The 23,670-nt window shown below is 36.5% G+C and overlaps 1 protein-coding gene across 2 annotated transcripts in view; it reads left to right on the top strand.

Moving 5' to 3' along the window:
- Window positions 1-220: 220 nt before the first annotated feature.
- Window positions 221-23,670, top strand: part of TBC1D32 (TBC1 domain family member 32) — a 270,320-nt gene continuing 246,870 nt past the window's right edge. The window contains exons 1-4 of one of the 2 annotated variants that reach the window (XM_055262795.2): window positions 221-389; window positions 570-725; window positions 16,202-16,363; window positions 20,237-20,414. In XM_055262795.2, coding sequence (XP_055118770.2) covers window positions 571-725; window positions 16,202-16,363; window positions 20,237-20,414 — 495 coding nt within the window. In that variant the 5' untranslated portion in view covers window positions 221-389; window position 570. The remainder of the gene's footprint in view (window positions 390-569; window positions 726-16,201; window positions 16,364-20,236; window positions 20,415-23,670) is intronic. The other variant, XM_063620888.1, reaches the window with a different exon arrangement.

Here is a 23,670-nt window from a genome sequence, read left to right as displayed (position 1 = left end):
ACAACACTGCAACTTTTCAAAACCATTCATTCTTCAATTGAGGCTTGTCAGGCTACTTTCAGTTTCACTTCTACCATTTTTCTTTTATTGATCGCTTTCTCTTCGTACTCTCTTCCCTCCCACCTACAACGCGGCGGCGAGGGAGAGTGGCTCACTCGAACATTTTCTGGGTGCCCCCAGGTCACCTGCTTGCACTCCCTCCCACCGCGGAAGCCACATCAGCGAGCTGACGTCACGCGCATCGTGACGTTCCGTCGTCGGGTCCTCCCATCAGATCATTCCTGGTGTCTCTTTTGTTGTTAGTCAGGAGAGCCTGAGGTCTGCTGGTACTGAAGGCTAGCAACTACGAGTACCAGAGGCGAGACCTCGCGGACCCCTGCTGCCCCAAAGTAAGGTGACTTGTTTTCCAAAATGACGCGCTGGCAGCTGAGGGCCCAAGCACAGGCGCTCGCCGCGGTCTCCCTGGGAACGACGCCGCACGTAGCCGGGGCTGGGTGGGGGTGCGCGGGCGCAGTGCGCGGCTTTTGCTCGGACCTGGAGTAATGAGAGTGGGCGTTTGATTCCAACAGGATGGCCCGTTTCTCCAGTGACGACCAGGCGATGCTGCAGGCGATGCTGAGGCAGTTGTTCCAGAGCGTGAAGGAGAAAATCACGGGTGCCCCTTCCCTGGAGTGTGCCGAGGAGATTCTTTTACATCTGGAGGAAACTGATGAAAATTTTCACAAGTAAAATTGCTTTTGATGTCTTAAGCCTGCAAACCATTGATCCAGAGAAGGTCCAAAGAAGGGTCAACAGTGTTATTTATTGTTTTTAAAATAGTGCCCAACTTGGAGGTTTACTTTTTCTCTTATTTGCCACAAACGTCGAATTTATTTAACATTTATTCTTATTTCCTAAAGCTTCTGCCGCCTCTCTCTCTATATATTTTTTTAGGGGGAGTCTCGCTGTGTCGCCCAGGCCAGAGTGCAATGGCTCGATCTCAGCTCACTACAACCTCCGCCTCCCGGGTTCAAGCGATTCTCCAGCCTCAGCCTCCCAAGTAGCTGGGATTGCAGGTGCCTGCCACCGCGGCCGGCTAATTTTTGTATTTTTAGTAGAGACGGTGTTTCACCATGTGGGCCAGGCTGGTCTCGAACTCCCGATCTCAAGTGATCCGCCCATCTCGGCCTCCCAAAGTGTTGGGATTACAGGCATGAGCCACCACGCCCGGCCGCCGCTTGTATATTTTTACTGCCACAACCAGCTTATCCTAATAATCCATTCCCCCGCGCCTCACCCGGGCAGCACAGTAATATTAATTATAAATTATTCATGCTCTTTGAAAGAATACTTCCACGATTTCAAGGGATTCCTGTCACTATACAGTATTTAAAAGCAATGAGTTCCAACGATCTTTGTTCCTTTGCTGATATTTTAAGTGGCCGCACGAATTACTCACTCTGAGCACTGCAAAGGGAATAACGAAGTGAGATCATTAGTTTCCTCTGGAATAGTTTCTTAAGTTTGTCTAGAGGAGTAAGCCACATTAACTAAATGTCTGTGATACATGTCAGAAATATAAGAGACAGAGAAGGGGAGTGAGAGTGCTCTGTGTGTGGGAGCAGTAGGGAAAAGAGATTTAATGAGAGAGGTGCCATTTGAGGTAGATCTTGAAGATCTTTAGAGACTTACGTTTTTCTTTTGGTTCATATAATTTCAGTTAAGCCTCTGAATTTACAAATCTACCTCCAGGTGCCTCCATTCATTATTATTACTAGTGTTTTTAACCCAGTGTTTGCATTTCCTTTTGATCTGACAGAGATGACGTTGGAAATTTTTCTAGTTATACTACCTTTACTGACTCTTGGATACCCTTGGGTACCCTGAAGTTCTACTTATCTGGAACTCCTATCAATATCATATATGTGCATCAGGGCATTTTTGAGTTCTTTAAAATTCTATGTACAAGTTTGTGTTTACTTGCAGTTTTATAGAGGGAGTATTTACAGTTTTCACTACCTTCTCAATTGAGTTTTAAAAAGTGTGAAAGGAATCTTCATTAATATGGAGTTTCTAATTTGTTTAGTATTTACGATTATACATACGGTTTCTTTTTCTTTTGTATTTCCATGATTTTCTTGTTTATTTTTAAATTCACTACTAATACCTGTTATTAGATGATAGCGTTATTTATTTTGGAGCTACCAGACACTAGCTTTTACTGGTTAGCTACAGATTTATTAAACAGTGGAGTATAGAAAAATTAGAACTTTTTCAAATATAGGTTGGGTGATTAATGTTTTGTAAGCTCATGTAATAATTTACCTCACACACATCCACATAAAGCATTATGTTTGGGATTTCATTTCTGGTTTTTATTTTACATGGAGTTGTTTAAATCATCTGTAAATTACTGAGTGAGTTTTTGCTAGGATCATATTCTGGGAATTTGGCCATTTCATCTAGATTTTCAAATTTATTTATAAAAAGATTTTCATGAATATCTTGTTATCTTTTTAGTATTTCCAGTATCTGTAGTCATGTTCCCTTTTGTTTTTATTTGTATCTTCCCATTTTTGCTCTTCATCTGTTATGCTAGAAGTTTATTAGCCTTTTCGAAGAACCAACTTTTGGCTTTTTCTCCTAGTTATATAGACACATATATTATTTTTTGTTTTATCAATTTCTGCTCTTTATTTTTTTCTATGTGGGAAACCTTTAACTTTGTTGTACTGAATACTAGCTCATTAATTTGCAGTTCTTTTTTCTTTTTTAATAGAAGCATTTAAAGCTACACGTTTGCCTACAATTATTGCTTTATCTGTATCAATTTAAAACTTTTTTTCAAGTTAAAATTGGGTCATTGTAGTTCCTCTCTGAAGTCTAATGACTCTTGTAATACTGTATTACCCTTCAACAGCTCATTAGGTAGATTGAATAAATGCTTGTTGAATGACATGCACAGTTAATCGTTACTATTTACTGAAGAGATTTACTTGTGGCCTCCTAAAAAACAATCCAGAGAGACTCAAATTATAGCTAGTTTATAGTCTTAAAGGTAAGACAATGTAGAATCCTAAAAGTCATTTTTAGTCTTAATAATAGGGTAAAATTTATAATGTCTCAGTTGCAGTAGCCTGAGATCTGTGTCTTAGGAGGAGGGAACTCTTTTATGTGAGAAAGGAAAAGAGGTGCTGCTTAACTTTGGTCTCTCCATAGAATTTTACAATCTCAGAGTTGGAAGGGATTTTAAAGGTCAGTTATTTCAGGTGCTCATATTTCCATTTCTCTTTCTTTCAGTGACCTGCTCTCCTTCGACACTTATTCTAGAGTCACTCAGGTGTGTCTTCCTTTCCAAAGTGTTTATTTCAGAATTACTCATTTTTCCACCTCCACTCTTAGAACATTGATTCCTTAAATCCAAGTGATGTTGGCCTGTAATTAACAAGAAAAATAATGTAATTAAAAGACTTATAGGGGAGGCTGGGCATGGTGGCTCATGCCTGTAATCCTAGCACTTTGAGAGGCCAAGGCAGGTGAATCACTTGAGTTCAGGAGTTCAAGACCAGCCTAGCCAACATGGTGAAACCCTGTCTCTACTGAAAATACAAAAAAAAAAAAAAAAGTTAGCGGGGCATGGTAGTGGGTGCTGGTAATCCCAGCTACTCAGGAGGCTGAGGCAGAAGAATTGCTTGACCCCGGGAGGCGGAGGTTGCAGTGAGCCGAGATCGTGCCACTGCACTCCAGCCTGAGTGACAGAGGGAGAGAGACTCCGTCTCAAAAAAAAAAAAAAACCAAAAAAACAAAAAGACTTATGGGGAAATTGTTGCTGGACTGTTAACATTTTTGTAAGAAGATGGTTTTTAAGACAGTTAATGTAATTTCAGATGGTATAATAATAAAGTGAGGGAAAGTGTCATTTGGGGAGAAACTACAGCTTAGGAAGTACAGCCATATGTAGGCATTTGTTTTATGAGACAGCTAACATACTATCTCTGCTTTTCATAGGCACTTCTCTTTTTCTACAGTAAACCGTATACACTCTCTAAAAGATCCAAGCTCTCCCGCTTTTCTCTAAGAATGGCAGAAAGGATTTGAGGCCTGGTGGGAGGGGAGAGAGAGAAGAGTACGTTGCTTTCATTATGTGTGTACGTGTTGTGTAAATTTTTACACGCAGACTGGCTCCCTATAAAGCAGCATTGCTTTTCAACCTTTGCTGCACTGGTACCATCTGGGGGCTATTTAGAAAAATACTGATGTTTAGTCCCTACCACAGATAAATCAAAATTTCCTGGAGGTTTTGGCAGAGGGAAATGGTAGAGGCTGGGCTCTGGAGGTTTTAAAACAAAGCTTTCTATGTAAGTCTAATGTGTAGTTAGAGTTGAGACCTCAGAATTAGAGCATAGTTACTGGCATTTCAGTGAGAAACAGTGTTTTGTTGTTTTTTAAAAGTACCTACCAATTCTAATGATTTTAACAGTGTCTAATGCAGAGGGTCACCTTTATGACCTTCTCACTTGATATGTTTTTGATACAGAGGGACCACAGTAATATTTATTGAATTGGGTATTATTCTTTGTTTTACAGAAGAATTCACCAGTGACTTTTTAATTAGAGAACTCTAGTATGTTTAAGTGGTAACTTCAAGAAAATATTCCCTCTGGGCTGGGCTCACTGGCTTACGCCTGTAAACCCAGCACTTTGAGAAGTCGAGGTGGGCAGATCACTTAACACCAGGAGTTCAAAACCAGCTTGGACAACATGGCAAAACCCTGTCTCTACAAAAAATACAAAAATTAGTTGGGTGCAGTGGTGTGTGCCTGTAGTCCCAGCTACTCAGAAGGCTGAGGTGGGAGGATCTCTTGTGCCCAGAATGTCAAGGCTGCAGTGAGCCTAGGTAACAGGGCGAGACCCTGTCACAAAATAAAACAAAATAAAATAAAATAAAATAAGAAAGTGTTCATTCTGTAAGGTGATTTACATGGAGAAAATTACAAAGAATTATGTGTGCTTCTATAATTAATGAATGCATTCCTAGTAACTGTTTATTATGAGCCAAAAGCTTATTTTTTGACCTAAAAAGTTGTAGGAGATATAAAATACTCATTCTTTCTATTATATGGCCTTATATATACTAATGTGATATATAAGATTAAGTTCGTCATATAATAAATTCTATGATTCTAAAATAATAGCCTATTTTAAGAATTCCTCATATCAACATTACAATTCATAACCACTAATAAAATGTTTTTTAAAAAATTAGTGATAATTTTTTCCATATATGATTGAATATTTCTTGCCTTTTTATTTTGTTATTTTATTTGTTTATTTTTTTGAGACGACGTCTCGCTCTTGTCCCCCAGGCTGGAGTGCAATGGCATGATCTCAGCTCACTGCAACCTCTGCCTCCAGGGTTCAAGTGATTCTCTTGCCTCAGCCTCCCAAGTACCTGGGATTACAGGTGTTTGCCACCATGCCTGGCTAACTTTTGTATTTTTAGTAGAGATGGGGTTTCACCATGTTGGCCAGGCTGGTCTTGAACTCCTGATCTCAGGTGATCTGCCCACCTTGGCCTCCCAAAGTGCTGGGATTACAGGCGTGAGCCACTGCTTCCAACCTCTTGCCTTTTTAAATAGCTAAAAGGATGACTTTTTTGAAACAAAGTTGTACCAATGAGATTTTTTAATGTACTTATGTTGTAAGAGTAACCTCTCCGTATTTTTATATAAACATTATGAACATGTCAGAAGTTTATCATACAAAAAAAATTATTGCATTTTCTTGGGAAATATAGGTAAGAAATCTGGCAAAAGGAGAATGGAAAAAGTGAATGTTGTTTTACTCATTTTGGTAAAGTTTTTCAATGTAAATGTGAAGAATTTCAAATTATCAGTTACTACTGATGAATAATCAGACACATTGCTGTATATTTTAATTGAGCTGCTTCTGAAGTGTGGTGAGCTCCACTCCACATGTCTTTCTTTATTAACAAACAGCTGTCTTTTTAGGTTTTAATGTCCCTCTTTGAAGAATATTTTGTAAAAGATATTTTGCATTCATTTGGTAATAGTGTCATTGGTACCAAATTTTTATTTTTTCTCATTAAATTACTTCTAAAGTAACAAGGTTAGTCAAATGTATGCATAGTATATTTGGTGAGAAAAATGTCAAAGTATATGAAAACACTATTATATAAAAAACATTTTAATATTAACATTATCACCACCATTAAGTAGTGGGCAATTGAAACTTAGTAAGGTCAGGTGTTTTGCCTAAGGTTGTAAGATTGGTCAGTGTAAACTTCAGAATTTAAACCTGACGCAAACCTGCTTCATAGATTATTAAAAGAAGTATAACAATTATAAGCTTGTTTATTCATTGTACAGACTATATCTTTTAAAAAACTAGAGGCCGGGCATGGTGGCTTACGCCTGTAATCCCAGCACTTTGGGAGGCCGAGGCGAGTGGATCACGAGGTCAGGAGATCGAGACCATCCTGGCTAACACAGTGAAACCCCGTCTCTACTAAAAAAAAAAAATAAAAAAAAAATTAGCCAGGCGTGGTGGCGGGCACCCGTAGTCCTTGCTACTCAGTAGGCTGAGGCGGGAGAATGGCATGAACCTGGGAGGCAGAGCTTGCAGTGAGCCGAGATCGCGCCACTGCACTCCAGCCTGGGTGACAGAGCAAGACTCTGTCTCAAAAAATAAATAAATAAAAATAAAAAATAAAAAATAAAAAACTAGAAAAACCAGTTATTAGAAAAATTTTAAATGAATAGTGAATACTAATACTTTAATTAAAATAGAAATAAGTGGAAGTTATATTTATTGTAACCTATGTCAGTGAAAGCTATATTATTCCTGTTATAGTCTTGATATTTTAAGCACAATTGGAATATGTGAAATCTGAAAATGTTAACAGCCTGCTTAAAGATCTGAAAGGATAGGACCTAAATTGTAGCAGAATTGATTTAAATTAAACCTAGTAAGGATATTTTAAAATAAGTTATTAAGCATGATATAGATTTTTCAGAGAGCTTTTGTATTTTTTGAATAGAAATTTTACACATATAGGACATTCATAGTATCTTTAGTGGTTGGAATTTTGTAATTCTTGGGGAGAGAGGCTATTGAAAGGCCAGACTAGCATCGTGCAGGCCATATTTGGTCTGTGGACATGTTTACTTTGACTACATTTAAAAAAAGAAGAAAAACACCATTTAAAAATTGAGAGATAATGTATAAAAATCAGTTTTCTAGCTTTTCTTAAAACGTTAAAAGGTTAACACCAGGCTCATATTTCTTAAAGACAAGTTGCTGGAACTATGTAGAAGCTTTGCCTTTAGTTGGGGCATGTCTTCATTTCACCACAACCTCTATCCATTCTCTCTCATACATGGCTTGCTTTCCTTTACCAGACTACCCTCTGTAGCATCTGAGTTTGCACTCCCTGGGATAAGTATAAGGGCCTTTTGAAAGTCTTCCTGAGGCATCCAGGGCTTTTATACAAAATAACTAGAATATATTATATCTCCAGATTATTTTCTAAAAATGATGCAATGGGAACATTTGATTAAAAAATCAGTAGTACTATCAATCTTTGGGATTAGATATAGATTTCATAAGAGCTAGTACATAGCACCAATACTATCAGGATTACAATGTGGGAAACACAGTACTTAATTTTGTAGAACTGTATTTTTCCCTGCTCCATTGCAATAATAATTTTCTTTTTTTAGATTCAAGGGATTAATGCCTAGGTTTGTTACGTGGGTATATTGCGTGATGCTGAGGTTTAGGCTTCTATTGATCGTGTCACCTAAATAGTGAACACAGTATTTTGATAGGTAGTTTTTTTAACTCTTGCTCCCTCCCTGTCTCCCAACTTTTGGAGTCCTGGTGTCTGTTGTTCCCATTGTTGCAACAATATTTTCTATCCTGGGGCACCATTATAGAATATCAGCTTCATTTAGTATTTTATGGGGTACTGCCATGAATTCTGATGGTAAAAGAAACAACATAAAATTAATTGTTGCATGAGAATTTAAAGTCTTGAGGTACTTTTACCCAAAGAGTAGAAGGCCAACTCGAAGAAATGACTCTGTTCATTAATTTGGGATTGGAGGCTCTCAAAGTTTCTCAATGGTCCCTGAGTCGGTAGAATACCTTTAGCTATGGGCAGCCTGGCAGTCCTTTCATTGTAAAGGACCTTGCCACTCCTGGAGATTTTTTATTTTTTTTCCTAGAAGATTCTTTTGAAAAGAGCAGTAACCTCTTAAGACAAGATTTAACCTTGGGGTCCTTGGGTTCATTTAATTTAGAACTTGGACTAAAACCTGGAAGAATTTTGAATGAGTCTTCTGGAGATATTACTGTGGTCATAGGTAAAAATTAAGTCACTAGAAAAAAGCATGAGGTTATTCAAATTTCCACAGAGTAGATTTAAAAGTTTTCCAGACATGAAGTCCTTGCCCACGCCTATGTCCTGAATGGTATTGCCTAGGCTTTCTTCTAGGGTTTTTATGGTTTTAGGTCTAACATGTAAGTCTTTAATCCATCTTGAATTAATTTTTGTATAAGGTGTAAGGAAGGTATCCACTTTCAGCTTTCTACATATGACTAGCCAGTTTTCCCAGCACCATTTATTAAATAGGAAATCCTTTCCCCATTGCTTGTTTTTGTCAGGTTTGTCAAAGATCAGATAGTTGTAGATATGCAGCATTATTTCTGAGGGCTCTGTTCTGTTCCATTGAACTATGTCTCTGTTTGGTGCCAGTACCATGCTGTTTTGGTTACTGTAGCCTTGTAGTATAGTTTGAAGTCAGGTAGTGTGATGCCTCCAGCTTTGTTCTTTTGGCTTAGGATTGACTTGGCGATGCAGGCTCTTTTTTGGTTCCATATGAACTTTAAAGTAGTTTTTTCCAATTCTGTGAAGAAAGTCATTGGTAGCTTGATGGGGATGGCATTGAATCTATAAATTACCTTGGGCAGTATGGCCATTTTCACGATATTGATTCTTCCAACCCATGAGCATGGAATGTTCTTCCATTTGTTTGTATCCTCTTTTATTTCATTGAGCAGTGGTTTGTAGTTCTCCTTGAAGAGGTTCTTCACATCCCTTGTAAGTTGGATTCCTAGGTATTTTATTCTCTTTGAAGCAATTGTGAATGGGAGTTCACTCATGATTTGGCTCTCTGTTTGTCTGTGATTGGTGTACAAGAATACTTGTGATTTTTGTACATTGATTTTGTATCCTGAGACTTTGCTGAAGTTGCTAATCAGCTTAAGGAGATTTTGGGCTGAGACAGTGGGGTTTTCTAGATATACAATCATGTCATCTGCAAACAGGGATGATTTGACTTCCTGTTTTCCTAATTGAATACCCTTTATTTCCTTCTCCTGCCTGATTGCCTTGGCCAGAACTTCAGCACTGTGTTGAATAGGAGTGGTGAGAGAGGGCATCCCTGTCTTGTGCCAGTTTTCAAAGGGAATGCTTCCAGTTTTTTCCCATTCAGTATGATATTGGCTGTGGGTTTGTCATAGATAGCTCTTATTATTTTGAGATACGTCCCATCAATACCTAATTTATTGAGAGTTTTTAGCATGAAGCGTTGTTGAATTTTGTCAAAGGCCTTTTCTGCATCTATTGAGATAATCATGTGGTTTTTGTCTTTGGTTCTGTTTATATGCTGGATTACATTTATTGATTTGCATATGTTGAAGCAGCCTTGCATCCCAGGGATGAAGCCCACTTGATCATGGTGGATAAGCTTTTTGATGTGCTGCTGGATTCGGTTTGCCAGTATTTTATTGAGGATTTTTGCATCAATGTTCATCAAGGATATTGGTCTGAAATTCTCTTTTTTGGTTATGTCTCTGCCAGGCTTTGGTATCAGGATGATGCTGGCCTCATAAAATGAGTTAGGGAGGATTCCCTCTTTTTCTATCAATTGGAATAGGTTCAGAAGGAATGGTACCAGTTCCTCCTTGTACCTCTGGTAGAATTCGGCTGTGAATCCATCAGGTCCTGGACTCTTTTTGATTGGTAAGCTGTTGATTATTGCCACAATTTCAGAGCCTGTTATTGGTCTATTCAGAGATTCAACTTCTTCCTGGTTTAGTCTTGGGAGAGTGTATTTGTCGAGGAATTTATCCATTTCTTCTAGATTTTCTAGTTTATTTGTGTAGAGGTGTTTGTAGTATTCTCTGATGGTAGATTGTATTTTTGTGGGATCGGTGGTGATAACCCCTTTTCCATTTTTTATTGCATCTATTTGATTCTTCTCTCTTTTCTTCTTTATTAGTCTTGCTAGCGGTCTATCAATTTTGTTGATCATTTCAAAAAACCAGCTCCTGGATTCATTAATTTTTTGAAGGGTTTTTTGTGTCTCTATTTCCTTCAGTTCTGCAATGGCAACAAAAGCCAAAATTGACAAATGGGATCTAATTAAACTAAAGAGCTTCTGCACAGCAAAAGAAACTACCATCAGAGTGAACAGGCAACCTACAGAATGGGAGAAAATTTTTGCAACCTACTCATCTGACAAAGGGCTAATATCTAGAATCTACAATGAACTCAAACAAATTTACAAGAAAAAAACAAACAACCCCATCAAAAAGTGGGCGAAGGACATGAACAGACACTTCTCAAAAGAAGATATTTATGCAGCCAAAAAACACATGAAAAAATGCTCATCATCACTGGCCATCAGAGAAATGCAAATCAAAACCACAATGAGATACCATCTCACACCAGTTAGAATGGCCATCATTAAAAAGTCAGGAAACAACAGGTGCTGGAGAGGATGTGGAGAAACAGGAACACTTTTAGACTGTTGGTGGGACTGTAAACTAGTTCAACCATTGTGGAAGTCAGTGTGGCAATTCCTCAGGGATCTCGAACTAGAAATACCATTTGACCCAGCCATCCCATTACTGGGTATATACCCAAAGGACCATAAATCATGCTGCTATAAAGACACATGCACACGTATGTTTGTTGCGGCACTGTTCACAATAGCAAAGACTTGGAACCAACCCAAATGTCCAACAACGATAGACTGGGTTAAGGAAATGTGGCACATGTACACCATGGAATACTATGCAGCCATAAAAAATGATGAGTTCATGTCCTTTGTAGGGACATGGATGAAACTGGAAACCATCATTCTCAGTAAACTATTGCAAGGACAAAAAACCAAACACCGCATGTTCTCACTCATAGGTGGGAATTGAACAATGAGAACTCATGGACACAGGAAGGGGAACATCACACTCCAGGGACTGTTGTGGGTTGGGGGGAGGGGGGAGGGACAGCATTAGGAGATATACCTAATGCTAAATGACGAGTTAATGGGTGCAGCAAGCCAACATGGCACATGGATACATAGGTAACAAACCTGCACATTGTGCACATGTACCCTAAAACCTAAAGTATAATAATAAAAAAAAAAGTTTTCCAGGATATTTGCTGTTTACAGCTGTTGCTAAATGGTGGAGATTTTTTAAAAAATGAATTTTATTTTTAAAATGACAAATAATAATTGAATGTATTTATGGAGTACATAGTGATGTTTCCATACATGTATAGTGGTCAGATCAAGGTAATTAGTGTATTCATCATCTCAGACATTTGTCATTTCTTTCAATTCGGTATCTTCCTTCTAGGTATTTGAAACTGTATAATGTATTATTGTTACTATGCTCATCCTACCCTAGAATAGAACACTAGAACTTACTCCTCCTGTCTAGCTGTACCCATTCCTTCTCTATAGGGATTTTTTTGATGTGTCTTTTATTTTAGAATTGTGTTTTTTTTTTAGCTTTATTGACTACATTTTGTTAATGTGCTTGTGTTAAATTTCCTCACGGCCTCAATTACAGATACATCCTTTGTGTTGCTTACAGATTGGGCTTCATAACAAAGCATACCCAAGAGTTATACTTCTCATTGTGGTTTTGATTTGCATTTCTCTAATGACCAGTGATAATGAGCATTTTTTCCTGTTTGTTGGCTGCGTAAATGTCTTATTTTCAGAAGTGTCTGTTCATATGCTTCACCCACTTTTTGATGGAGTTGTTTTTTTCTTGTAAATTTGTTTGAATTCTTTGTAGATTCTGGATATTAGCCCTTAGTCAGATAAATAGATTGCAAAAATTTTCTCCCATTCTGTAGGTTGCCTGTTCACTCGGGTGATAGTTTCTTTTGCTATGCAGAAGCTCTTTAGTTTAATTAGATCCCATTTGTCAATTTTGTCTTTTGTTGCCATTGCTTTTGGTGTTTTAGTCATGAAGTCTTTGCCCCTGCCTATGTCCTGAATGGTATTGCCCAAGTTTTCTTCTAGGGTTTTTATGGTTTTAGGTGTTACGTTTAAGTCTTTAATTCATCTTGAGTTAATTTTTGTATAAGGCATAAGGAAGGGATCCAGTTTCAGCTTTCTGCATATGGCTAGCCAGTTTTCCCAACACCATTTATTAAATAGGGAATCCTTTCCCCATTGCTTCTGTCAGGTTTGTCAAGGATCAGATGGTTTTACATGTGTGGCATTATTTCTGAGGCCTCTGTTCTGTTCCATTGGTCTATATATCTGTCTTGGTACCAGTACCGTGCTGTTTTGGTTAGCCTTGTGGTATAGTTTGAAGTCAGGTAGCTTGATGCCTCCAGCTTTGTTCTTTTTGGAAAGCAGTGATACTTTTATGGAATTGAAATATCAGATGTTCTGATTCTTGATTCATTGGGTTCCTGGTTGTGACGCATGGTTGTGGTGGAGAACAAAGAGCTTTTTATTTATTTATTTTTTTTGAGACGGAGTCTTGCTCTATCACCCAGGCTGGAGTGTAATGGCACAATCTCGGCTCACTGCGACTTCCACCTTTTGGGCTCAAGCGATTCTCCTGCCTCAGCCTCCCAAGTAGCTGGGATTATAAGCATGTGCCACCATGCCCAGCTAATTTTTTTGTATTTTTAGTAGAGATGGGCTTTCACCGTGTTGCCCAGGCTAGTCTTGAACTCCTGACCTCAGGTGATCCACCTGATTCGGCCTCCCAAAGTACTGGGATTACAGGCGTGAGCCACTGTGCCCAGCCCAAAGAGCTTTTTTGACTTACCTCATCATGCACATCTGCCACATCTGTCTCAGAGCCAACTGTGTGTAGAAGCAGTATGGGCGTTGTCAGATATTACAAAATTGAGGACATATTTAAAGGGTTCTCTTGAAACCTTAATTTTTGATTTTTTTTCTTACCAATGTGATTTCACTGTTTTGTATGGAATGTGCAAAGATTTGGTTTATAATTAGACATACACAAATGAAATAATGAATAAATATTTAGTATAGATACGAAGTTTCCATGTATATGGGAAAATCTTCAAATAATATAAGGCGATGATGAATTACCAAAAGAAGCGCAGACTATTTACATGATGATTAGAGGCTGTTTTCTATGATATATGACTCAGTAAACTTTGGGTTTTGTTTTTCTTGGACTGTATTTCTGAAAATTAATGTTTGCTATTTCAATCTAATGTTATAAAACATTAGATTTACAAAATAGCTTCGTCTTCCTCTTCTGCTATTCTTAATACTTATTCCCTTAAAGCATAGAATTTACTATCTAAACATCGAATATAAATATTGAACATTTTAAAGGAAATTCAATCAATAATTAAAATATTTAAGTAAATTATACTTTTAAATTTAATATGCTAGTTATAGTTTTGGGGGAATAAAATGTAATTTTTGTTGCAAAATGAAAGAAATTGAAATAATATACAAATTGGTAAAGATATGAGTATTACATTTATTTATTTCCCTTTTCACTCAATTTACAACTACAAAATATCTTATAACACTTCTGATATTTTTACATCTTTGGGACTCCGGGATTATGGGATTAACATGGGCTTTGGAGTAAAGTGAATGAATTAGTAGCCTATGAATTTAAGAAGGTTTTTTCATGTTTTGAATCTGTGTCCTCATCTATTTTACCTATCATATGGTAAATAAAATAATATCAATAAAGTGCTTAGCACAGAGTTTAGCATGGTAGTTACTTACAAGTTAGTTTATCACCTTTTTTTTTTTTTGAGATGGAGTCTTGCTCTGTCACCAAGCTGGAGTGCAGTGGTGCAATCTTGGCTCACTGCAACCTCTGCCTCCTGGGTTCAAGTGATTCTCCTGCCTCAGCCTCCCAAGTAACTGGGACTACAGGCACATGCCACCATGCCCAGCAAATTTTTGTATTTTTAGTAGAAATGGGATTTCGCCATCCTGGCCAGGATGGTATCGATCTCCTGACCTTGTGATCTGCCCACCTTGGCCTCTCAAAGTGCTGGGATCACAGGCGTGAGTCACTGCACCCGGCCAGTTTATCACTTTCTCATGTGAAGATCAACATGGTTGGAGATTTGTTGAGAATTTTGAATGTAGACTCGTTTAAGTAGAGGTACTCTTATAAAGAGATTTGATTGATTAGGTAGCAGTATTTGACCATGAAAGATAATAGGCAGCCAATTGTTTTAAATTCAGCAAATATTTATTGAGGCATTATGTGCATGCATGACATGGTATGAGGTATTGGTATGAATAAAATGGCTCTAGCTCTGACTGAAATAATAAAATAAGTTCTTTCGGAAGGCTAATATGACTACAGTGTTTGGGATGAATATGAGAGGGAAGAAAATATGAGAGGAGAGAGGGAAGTGAGAAGTTAAACAAGAAGGCTGCTGTAGTAATCTCTGTTTGAAGTGATATGGCTTTGTACTGATTGATAGAGAAAAAAGGGAGGCAGTGATGAAAGCCAGGGATGTACAGGAACATTAACACATGTTGGTGACTGCATGGATATGATTGAGTGGATGGGCAAGGGGTGCAGAAGATGCAGACATTAAAGAGCATTCTATGTTGTCAAGTTTGGGAGTATTGACAAATAATGCTGTTAGTGCCAAAAATGTGGTGGGTAGTTGGAAAGAGGAGAGTGCTTTTTGCTGTACATTTTCTTTTTTTTTTTTTCTTCTTTTCATTCCTCTTCTCTTTTTCTTATAGGCAAATTATAGGAAGGATAAGAGGCCATATATGGGGGGTGTAATTATAGGATAATGTCATCAGAAATTTGTTAATAGACATTACGTGAACAAGGAATTAACAACTAAAACAAACATTTAGAAAAGATAAGCAAATTCAAATTCACAGCCACTGATGTAGAAAATGAAGAGATAAACCTTTCCCCAATGCTATATTTCAACCTAACAGGTATTTATAAAGTGTCTACTATGTACAAGATATTGCAGGCGATAGATAAGTGGATTTGTTCTGTTGTCAAGTCTGTCAACAATGTAGAAATCTGGGTGTAGAGGTGGTCAGGAATGAAGCAGGGGATAATGCAGGTCGTATAACTGCATCCAAGAAAATGTTTTGCATGCTAATAGAGAAGGACAGAGTACTTTTGGGTCTTAGGTGAGAAAGGGTATCAGTTGTTGAGAAACAAGGAAAGCTTTTATCGGAAGGTAGCATTTTAGGCTGTAGAAGACAATCTGTAGGAGAGTTGGTAAAACACTCTAAGTGGGTGAAATAATGTTTTCAAAGGTATTGGGAATAAACGTCACATGGAGAGTTGGGCATGTGTAAGGTAGTAATTGGACATAGATCTGGTAGGATAAATTGGAATCTATGAGGACTTTAAATACCAATGGCAAAGTGTGTCTTGAATTTAATAATAGTGATAATCTTAGTGACATAAGAACTGTTTAGGTGGAAATTACATCAGTTACTACTTTCAAAATGTACACGAAACTCTTCTGATGATGGAAGTTAACTTTTTCCAATTTCTTATTTCATGATTACTATATTCTCGATGATTTTCCTCATCAGCTTGAATAACTGAAAATCCTTAACAACTGCTTTTCATACTCTTCACTGTCACATGTTAAAGATAGGAGCATAAAAAAGAAATGTGAAGAGACTTCTAACCTGCTAAAGTTTGGGCTGCTTCTGAAATTTGTTTTTCCCTACTGTGGTAATCTTTAAATGATGATTTTTGCCAAGTGTCTCAGAAAAAAAAAGCCAAAAATTTGTAGATTAGCTTGATGATTTGTGATGAATGACTAATTTAATCCTAGTTTAAGGTAAGAAATCTTAATATGTTACCTTTCTGTGTTGATTTTTTTTTCTGAATATGCTTATGATATTTACCGCATTTATTTTCTAAATATTTGTTTCAGCTATGAATTCGTGAAATACCTCAGACAGCATATAGGCAACACTTTGGGTTCTATGATTGAAGAAGAAATGGAAAAATGCACATCTGATCGGAATCAGGGTGAAGAATGCGGCTATGATACAGTTGTACAGCAGGTCACTAAAAGAACTCAGGAATCTAAAGAGTGAGTATGGCCATAATAATATCTTCAAATAACCTCCTTCAATAAGACTTCTTGACAGCACCCTGATCTCTGTCCCTCACAGTCTATTTCCCTCATAGCAGCCAGAATGATTCTTTAAAACAATGAGTCAGCTCATGACACCCTTTCACCCAGACTCTCCAAAGGCTTCCCATCTCCTTTTGAGTAAAACCCAGAATTCTTTTTGTAGCCAACGAGGCCTACCATGGGCCTTCTGCTCCCTCTCCTACCCCATTTCTTACCATTTTTTCCCTCGTACTGCTCTAGCCACTGTGGTCTTGCCTGCTGTTTTTCCTAAATATTTGCATAACTTGCTCCTTCAGTTTTTTTGGGGTCTAGGTTAATTGATAGAAACAGTTAAGTTCCTACAGTATATTTCTGGTCAAAGAAACATCACCAAACTTCTAAATAAAGATAAAAACACTTCTAATATTAAACACTGAAATAAGTGTGAGCTATATATACGTTTAAGAAAGATTAATAAGAGCAAGATAATTATTTAACTGGAATAATTATTCCACTTCAGAGTTGCTGGTAGCCTATCCTGCCTGGCATCTCAGGGTACAAAGTGGGAACCAGCCCTAGGCAGGATGCCATCATCAATTTTTTTTTCTCGTCAATGTTATAATGAAAAGATGTTGAATTACATGATGTCATTTGAAAACTTGCTGTGGTTCATATTTCCAGTATCAGAGACGTTTGAATATATACCTGAGCTTATATTACTGACTGTATTTTAAAGTATTAAACCTAATTTACTTTTAGTTAGTTACACTTTAAAAAATTATTTTGGACAAGAGCTCTTCCTCTTTGGGACAACTGATTGTATTATTTAAATTAATATGTTAGTAATTGACAAAGTGACATCATACAGCTATTTTAGTAAATTTAGCAAGTTCGATGCACTAGTCTATATCAAGCATAAGTTATAGAGGCTGAGATTTCTTATTTCTTGATTTGGAGAAAACCAAAAATAGAATCACCTTTATCTTTGGATAATATAATTCCTAGTAAGTCTGTTTCTAGCAGTATCATTAAACTTAATTCTAGAAGGAATACTAAAATACTTTATTAGACAGTTAATGAAAGTATTTTCATGGTAAGAGCAGAATTTTATATGGTACTGCTAGGAAATTACTTTTTATCTCTACTTAAGCTATTTGATTTTCCTGTGTTTCAGTTCATCCATGTGTTAAAATTAATACGGTAATAATTACCTCACAAAGATTTTAAATGACTCAGTAAATGTTTATTTTCCACTTTATGAACCATGGATGAAAGATTTTACATTGTACAGCTTTTTTTTTTTCCAGTTTTTTTCTTTTTTTTGGTGATTCTTTAGAAATCACTTAGGGCGAATGTAGCAACACTACATCTGTAAACAGCATTTCAATTGTTATAATTATAAGGTATTTTTGTAATTAAATGTTTTTATATTTATTTTTTAAACAGATGTTTGCACAAAGAAGAATTCATTTGTAGGATCTATATAATATACACTATTCCTCATATAATGAGTGGAAGTACTTACTCTGTAGAATTTTGTAGTTAATTGATGTGGTTTTTATTCACTATTTCTTAGAGCTTTTTCTTTCTGTAGTCTTTAAAACTTGCAAAGCATGAAGGAATCTACTCAATGGTGTTTATATTCTATTTTATATCTTTTTTTCTTAGTGTTTTCAAAACTGCAATGGCTGCTAATGAGTTTTAGTTCATTTAACTCTTGATATTGATGATATGACATTATTTTTTAATTTCCTTTTTAGAATTATTAGCTACTGCCTGTGGCCATTTTGTTAGTATTTCTTACAGCACAATTTATGCTGATCTTTTCTAAAAGGTCTGTTGGAAACATTCATGTTCAAAGCGAAACTTATAGATTTTCTATGGATTTTAAGTACCATTATCCCTACCCTGTGTATCATTAAGATTTACTTTTATACTTCTTTATTAAATCACCAGATTATAAGTTTTAAGGGGATAGGGACTTTATGTTGTTCACACGGCTTTACCTAGCTGCAAAGGAGGCTGGGGAGTGTAGTTTAGTCCTGTGACCGGTTAGAATTCAATCACCGTGGAAGGAGAGAACAGCTTTTGGTGGATGTGTATTGATTGCTGCCAGGGCACTGTTTTGTTTTCCTGTTTTTTGCTGTGCAGAATCTATAGAGACAGAAGCTGGGCCTCTGGGCTCAGTTATCCTTACCTATACTTTGCAAATTAGTGTATCTCAGGACTTCTTTTTGTTCTTTATGTCCCTTTACATCAAACTGGGATATTCCTCGGACTCTGTTACTTCTATTGAGTTATCTTCTGTATGTTTCTCCCCCTAGCGGTTCCTAATTTATTTCCATCTGCTTTCAGTATTTTTGTGTTTTCTCATAATTTCTGGTACTTAAAGAAATATGTTAAATACATATATTTTAGAACTTATAGTTCTATATGATATACATATTAAATATTACATTTAAATATATTAATATATTTTAAATTATGTAGAAATTATATCTAACAAAATTTTAAAATATATTTTATACTTTTTATATAAAATCTCAGTCTATGATTTCTATTCAGATTTCCCAGCAGGTTTGATTTCTCTTATGAGAGATAAACTGCCTTTTCTTCTTTTGATTTATAGAGTTGCAATGACCCATTATCCAGAATTATACAGAAAAGGACATTTCTGTACATATTTTCCTAGTGTATTTTCATTATTTTAATGATAATAAATACATGTATATATGTATATATACACACACACACACTATACAGGTATTTATTATCATTTTGGATATATATGTGTATATATATACACATACACATATGTTTATTTCTTGCTATAGTCATATGAAATAGGTTAGCTAGATTGTATTTTTAATCTCATTTTATAGTTGAGGAAATTGAAACTTATTTATGATGACAGAGCTGGCTGGTAAAATAGTCAGGATCCCCATTCAAGTTTTCTAATTTCAAATTTTGTAATTTATTCACTATTTTTACTTACATCTTTATGCCTTTTTTGTTTTAAATATAGAAATTTCAGTGGTTCACGTCACATATGCCTCATTTGTAAAATAAAGAGCTAGACTATATTTATGGTTCTTTCTAGCTCTAAAATTCTATTCTTAGTGCCTGTGAGGATTTCAGTCTCATATTCATATGGATGCTTGAGAGTCTGAACTTACAAAGTAGAGAAATTTGATACCAGTTCTTTTTGAGATTTTTAGACCTACCAAAAGAGATTTTAAATATTATCCAATTCACACTCTTAATGATTTCAGGAATCTTTTTCCTAACATCCTGAGAGTGGGTTTCCCAGCCTCTTTTTGAAAGGACACATTGATAGCTTAACTCTTATATAGGTCTTGGGAGTATACAAGAGCTGTCAGTTGTGGCTATGGGTGTCTATAAAGTATGGGCAAGGGAGAAGAGAAGGGAAGAAAATAAAGGATGAGAGGGGTGGAGAAAGAGATAGGTATAAGATAAGAGGATGAAGGTGATGTGTAAAATAGCCTGGGTTTTGGTAGTATAATATTAATAGTTGACTTTGTTGCTAGCAATTGGAATCCATGCCATTGAAACCTCTTGCCTTAGGTTCTTTTAATTTTACTACCTTGATCCATGTAACCATGAAAAACCCCAGGAAATAACATACTTTTTGAATTCCTTTTAATTTTTATTGCTGTTTTGTGAATTCTGTTCTACCACTTCTTTAACAAAAATTTTTGATTTTTCTCTTTAGCATTGTGTTCTTAAAGGGACTTCCCTTTTTATAGAAAAAAAATTAGATAATTTAACTAGTTGACTGTTTTAATTTCTGATCGTCTTTCTCTTATTAAGACTGCCTTGAATTTAAAGGTACAAAGAAATGATGCATTACCTGAAGAACATTATGATAGCTGTGGTCGAGTCTATGATTAACAAGTTTGAAGAAGATGAGACACGAAATCAAGAAAGGCAGAAAAATATCCAAAAGGAGAAAAGCCGTAGTTACTGCACAGACAATTGCTCTGATAGTGATTCATCATTCAATCAGGTGTGTTGTTTAGTTTTGCGTTTATGTCTTGAAATGCTGTTTAATAATAATTAGCTTCAATAAATTATTTCTTAGCCATATTTTTCCTGCCTTCTTAAGATTCAGAAGAAAAATGAACAATAAAATTAAATAACCTAATATTAAATATTTAGTCCATGAAATAACATCTTATAGAATTATGTTCGGTGAGTAGCTACATTATATCTGAGACAATTCTTGGTGATATGAGGAAATGAATGTATGTTGGAATGAAAAAAAATAACGTGTTGAACCAAATCTGCTTAAGCTCTAATTAAAACATCTTATTCCCGGTTAATCTACATTAAAATTTAACTAAAATAGAGATTAGGTGTGATGATAAAACATTTCCCTTATACATTCTCTGGAGGCGAAAGTTGTTGTGAATTGTTAGTTTTAAAACATTAAGCTTTTTTTAATGTGAAGAGATTTGAGATACTACATTTTCTACTACCAGTTTTTAGGAACCCTTGTCATTCGGCTACAGCAAAATTAAGAGAAAGATGGGCCAGTGGCTGGATTGGCCCTAATAGAAGACAAGGAAAACTAGCTAGACTAGAGCCTATGCATGTGCCATGAACTTGTATACAGAGGCTATCAGGCCAAAAGAAGCCTGTCTGTCCCTAGTGTCGATCTCACCTCGTATTTTTAGTCAAACATTTTTCACCTAATTAGTTATACCACAGGGACATAACTATAAAATAGATCCTAACCATATACCAAGAAGGGATTTGAGGAGTTTGGGTGAAAACATGAACAAATACGTACATTGGTCAAGTTGGGACTGCATGATTGAAGGAAAAATGGTTTTGGAAATATTGGAAGCATAACTTAAAGGTTGCTGTGCATTGCCACCATTGCATCATTTAGCAGGAGAGAGTATGCTGAGTAGTGAACTTTACAAGTCAAATTGATTACCTGATGTGATGGAGGACATGACAAAGATTGTGAATTTTCTTCATGCTGTAACCCTTAATTATTTCTTGTTGAGGAACTGTGTGGAAAAAGGTGGGGTATAGGGATTTTAGTGTAATACAGTCAGATGGCTTGTTTAGTAAGTTTATTGAGTTGCTTCTTCAAATCAAGGACTTTCTGGACTTAAAAGGCACAGAAAACCCAATTTTATGACTCTGGGGGCTCACAAGATTATATGCTCGTACTTATTTGCTGAACTACCTGAATACATTGAAATTGAAACATAAGAAAAATAATGGAGCATTTGTTCTAAGAAGTACAGGTATTCAGATCTAAATAGAACTGATTTCATAGCTGGCAATTAAGACCTTGCCGAATTCCAAATGCTGAATTATTTCCAGTCATTAAAATGTTAGATTTTTGAAAAATGCAAAGCCTTGGTAGAAATGGGGTCATAATTTTAGAAGATGTTCTTGTTTTTTATCTTGTTTTGTTTCAGTTCTTGAGGAGGAATCATGCTTTAAGTTTCCCTGGATTTCTTTGGGATGTCCACAGGGTATATATAAATTTTCAAGTGTCTACCCTATAAATATGACTTTGCTTTACAAGTTACTAATTGGGTTGAAAGTGAGCTCCGCCCATCAAGAAGGCATGGTATCCCTGGACTTTTGGGAAGAAACATATGAGTGCCAGACTGTCCTGAAAGTTCTTTCAGTATGTCCAAGTTCTAGGAGATACTGTATATAACTTTGCTTATAGTGAAAAGAGACTCTCTTTCATATAGCTGACCAAAGAGAGGCTGAATATGTTCAGAATTGAAAAGATATTTAAAAACATATTAGTCATTCATTCCAATAAATATTGACAATCTTATTCATGCCTTCAAAATTGTTGTTTCTTGCTGTGGGGTGAAGAAAAAGGTCTGAATTTTCCTATGAATAACATTGTAAACAATGCTGATGTTACTGTTTTGATATTAGTGAAATACTTGCGTTTTGTGAATAGAATGGGCTTTAATTCATTGTTATTACTTAAAAAATTGCAGCCTGATTATATTTGGAGTTTTGACCCATTATTGAAAAACAAGAGACTGTTAGTGTAAGTGTGAGGATATTGAAGAACAAAGGGGAGATAGTAGTTATTACCATAGTTGCGAGCATTGCTATGAAAATATTTGGTATTGTGATTAAACCTGGAACAAGTCTCTGCAAAATAATGCCAGAAAGATAGAAATAATAATACCAGCTATAATAATAATACCTGCCGTATACTGGTCCCTGTACTTAGCTTTATATTCACTGTAGGTATTATTAGTCCATTCTACAGAAAAAAGTGAGGCTTATAATAATAGTTAAGTAACTTACCCAAACTTGAATAGCTAGTGAGGGGGGGACTTTGAGTTTAAAACTAGACTCTCTCCCTGCAAAGAGAGTTATTTTTATTCTTTTCCCAGCTACCTGGAGACTGCTTGGGTGTAAGTTATGGTTCCACCGCTTACTAGCCATGTGGCCTTGGACAAATTTCTTAACTTCTTTGTGCTGTAGTGTTTCCCATCTGTAAATGGGGATGAAAATACTACTTGCTGTATAGGGACGTTGAGAAGATTAACTGAGTTAATGTATGTCTTGTGCTTAGAACAGTGCCTGGCACACAGACACTGCTTTATACAGGTTAGCTTTTATTGTTGATATCTCTTAAAGGGAATGTTGAAATGGACACCATTCAGAGACACAGTCAAATAGAAAATTTCTCAGCTGTGGTCCTATATGATTTCAAACTGAACATCTCTGGGCCATTTTTAACTGCTTGGGAAATTAGAGGATTACCTCTGACGTACATTAAGCTTTCAGAATTTGTATCTTTCCCTCTTGCAGTTTTTCTGTCTTTCTCTTCCTCCGCAGTAATTAGTATAGTACAGCACGGTCATTATGGTGTTTTATTTTTTTATTTTTTATTTTTTTTTTTTTTGAGACGGAGTCTTGCTCTGTCCCCCAGGCTGGAGTGCAGTGGCGCAATCTCGGCTCACTGCAAGCTCTGCCTCCTGGGTTCACGCCATTCTCCTGCCTCAGCCTCCTGAGTAGCTGGGACTACAGGCGCCCACCAACACGCCCGGCTAATTTTTTGTATTTTTAGTAGAGACGGGGGTTTCACCGTGTTAGCCAGGATGGTCTCGATCTCCTGACCTCGTGATCCGCCCGCCTCGGCCTCCCAAAGTGCTGGGATTATAGGCTTGAGCCACCGCGCCCGGCCGCATTATGCTGTTTTATAGCGTGCAAGCTATTTTATAACCTTCCAAGGGAACTTCACCCCAGGGTGTATACCT

Source organism: Symphalangus syndactylus, chromosome 2, assembly GCF_028878055.3.
Source record: "Symphalangus syndactylus isolate Jambi chromosome 2, NHGRI_mSymSyn1-v2.1_pri, whole genome shotgun sequence".
NCBI lineage: Eukaryota > Metazoa > Chordata > Mammalia > Primates > Hylobatidae > Symphalangus > Symphalangus syndactylus.
The sequence above is the reverse complement of the archived record's forward strand: the minus strand, read 5'-3'. Positions and strand labels throughout refer to the sequence as shown.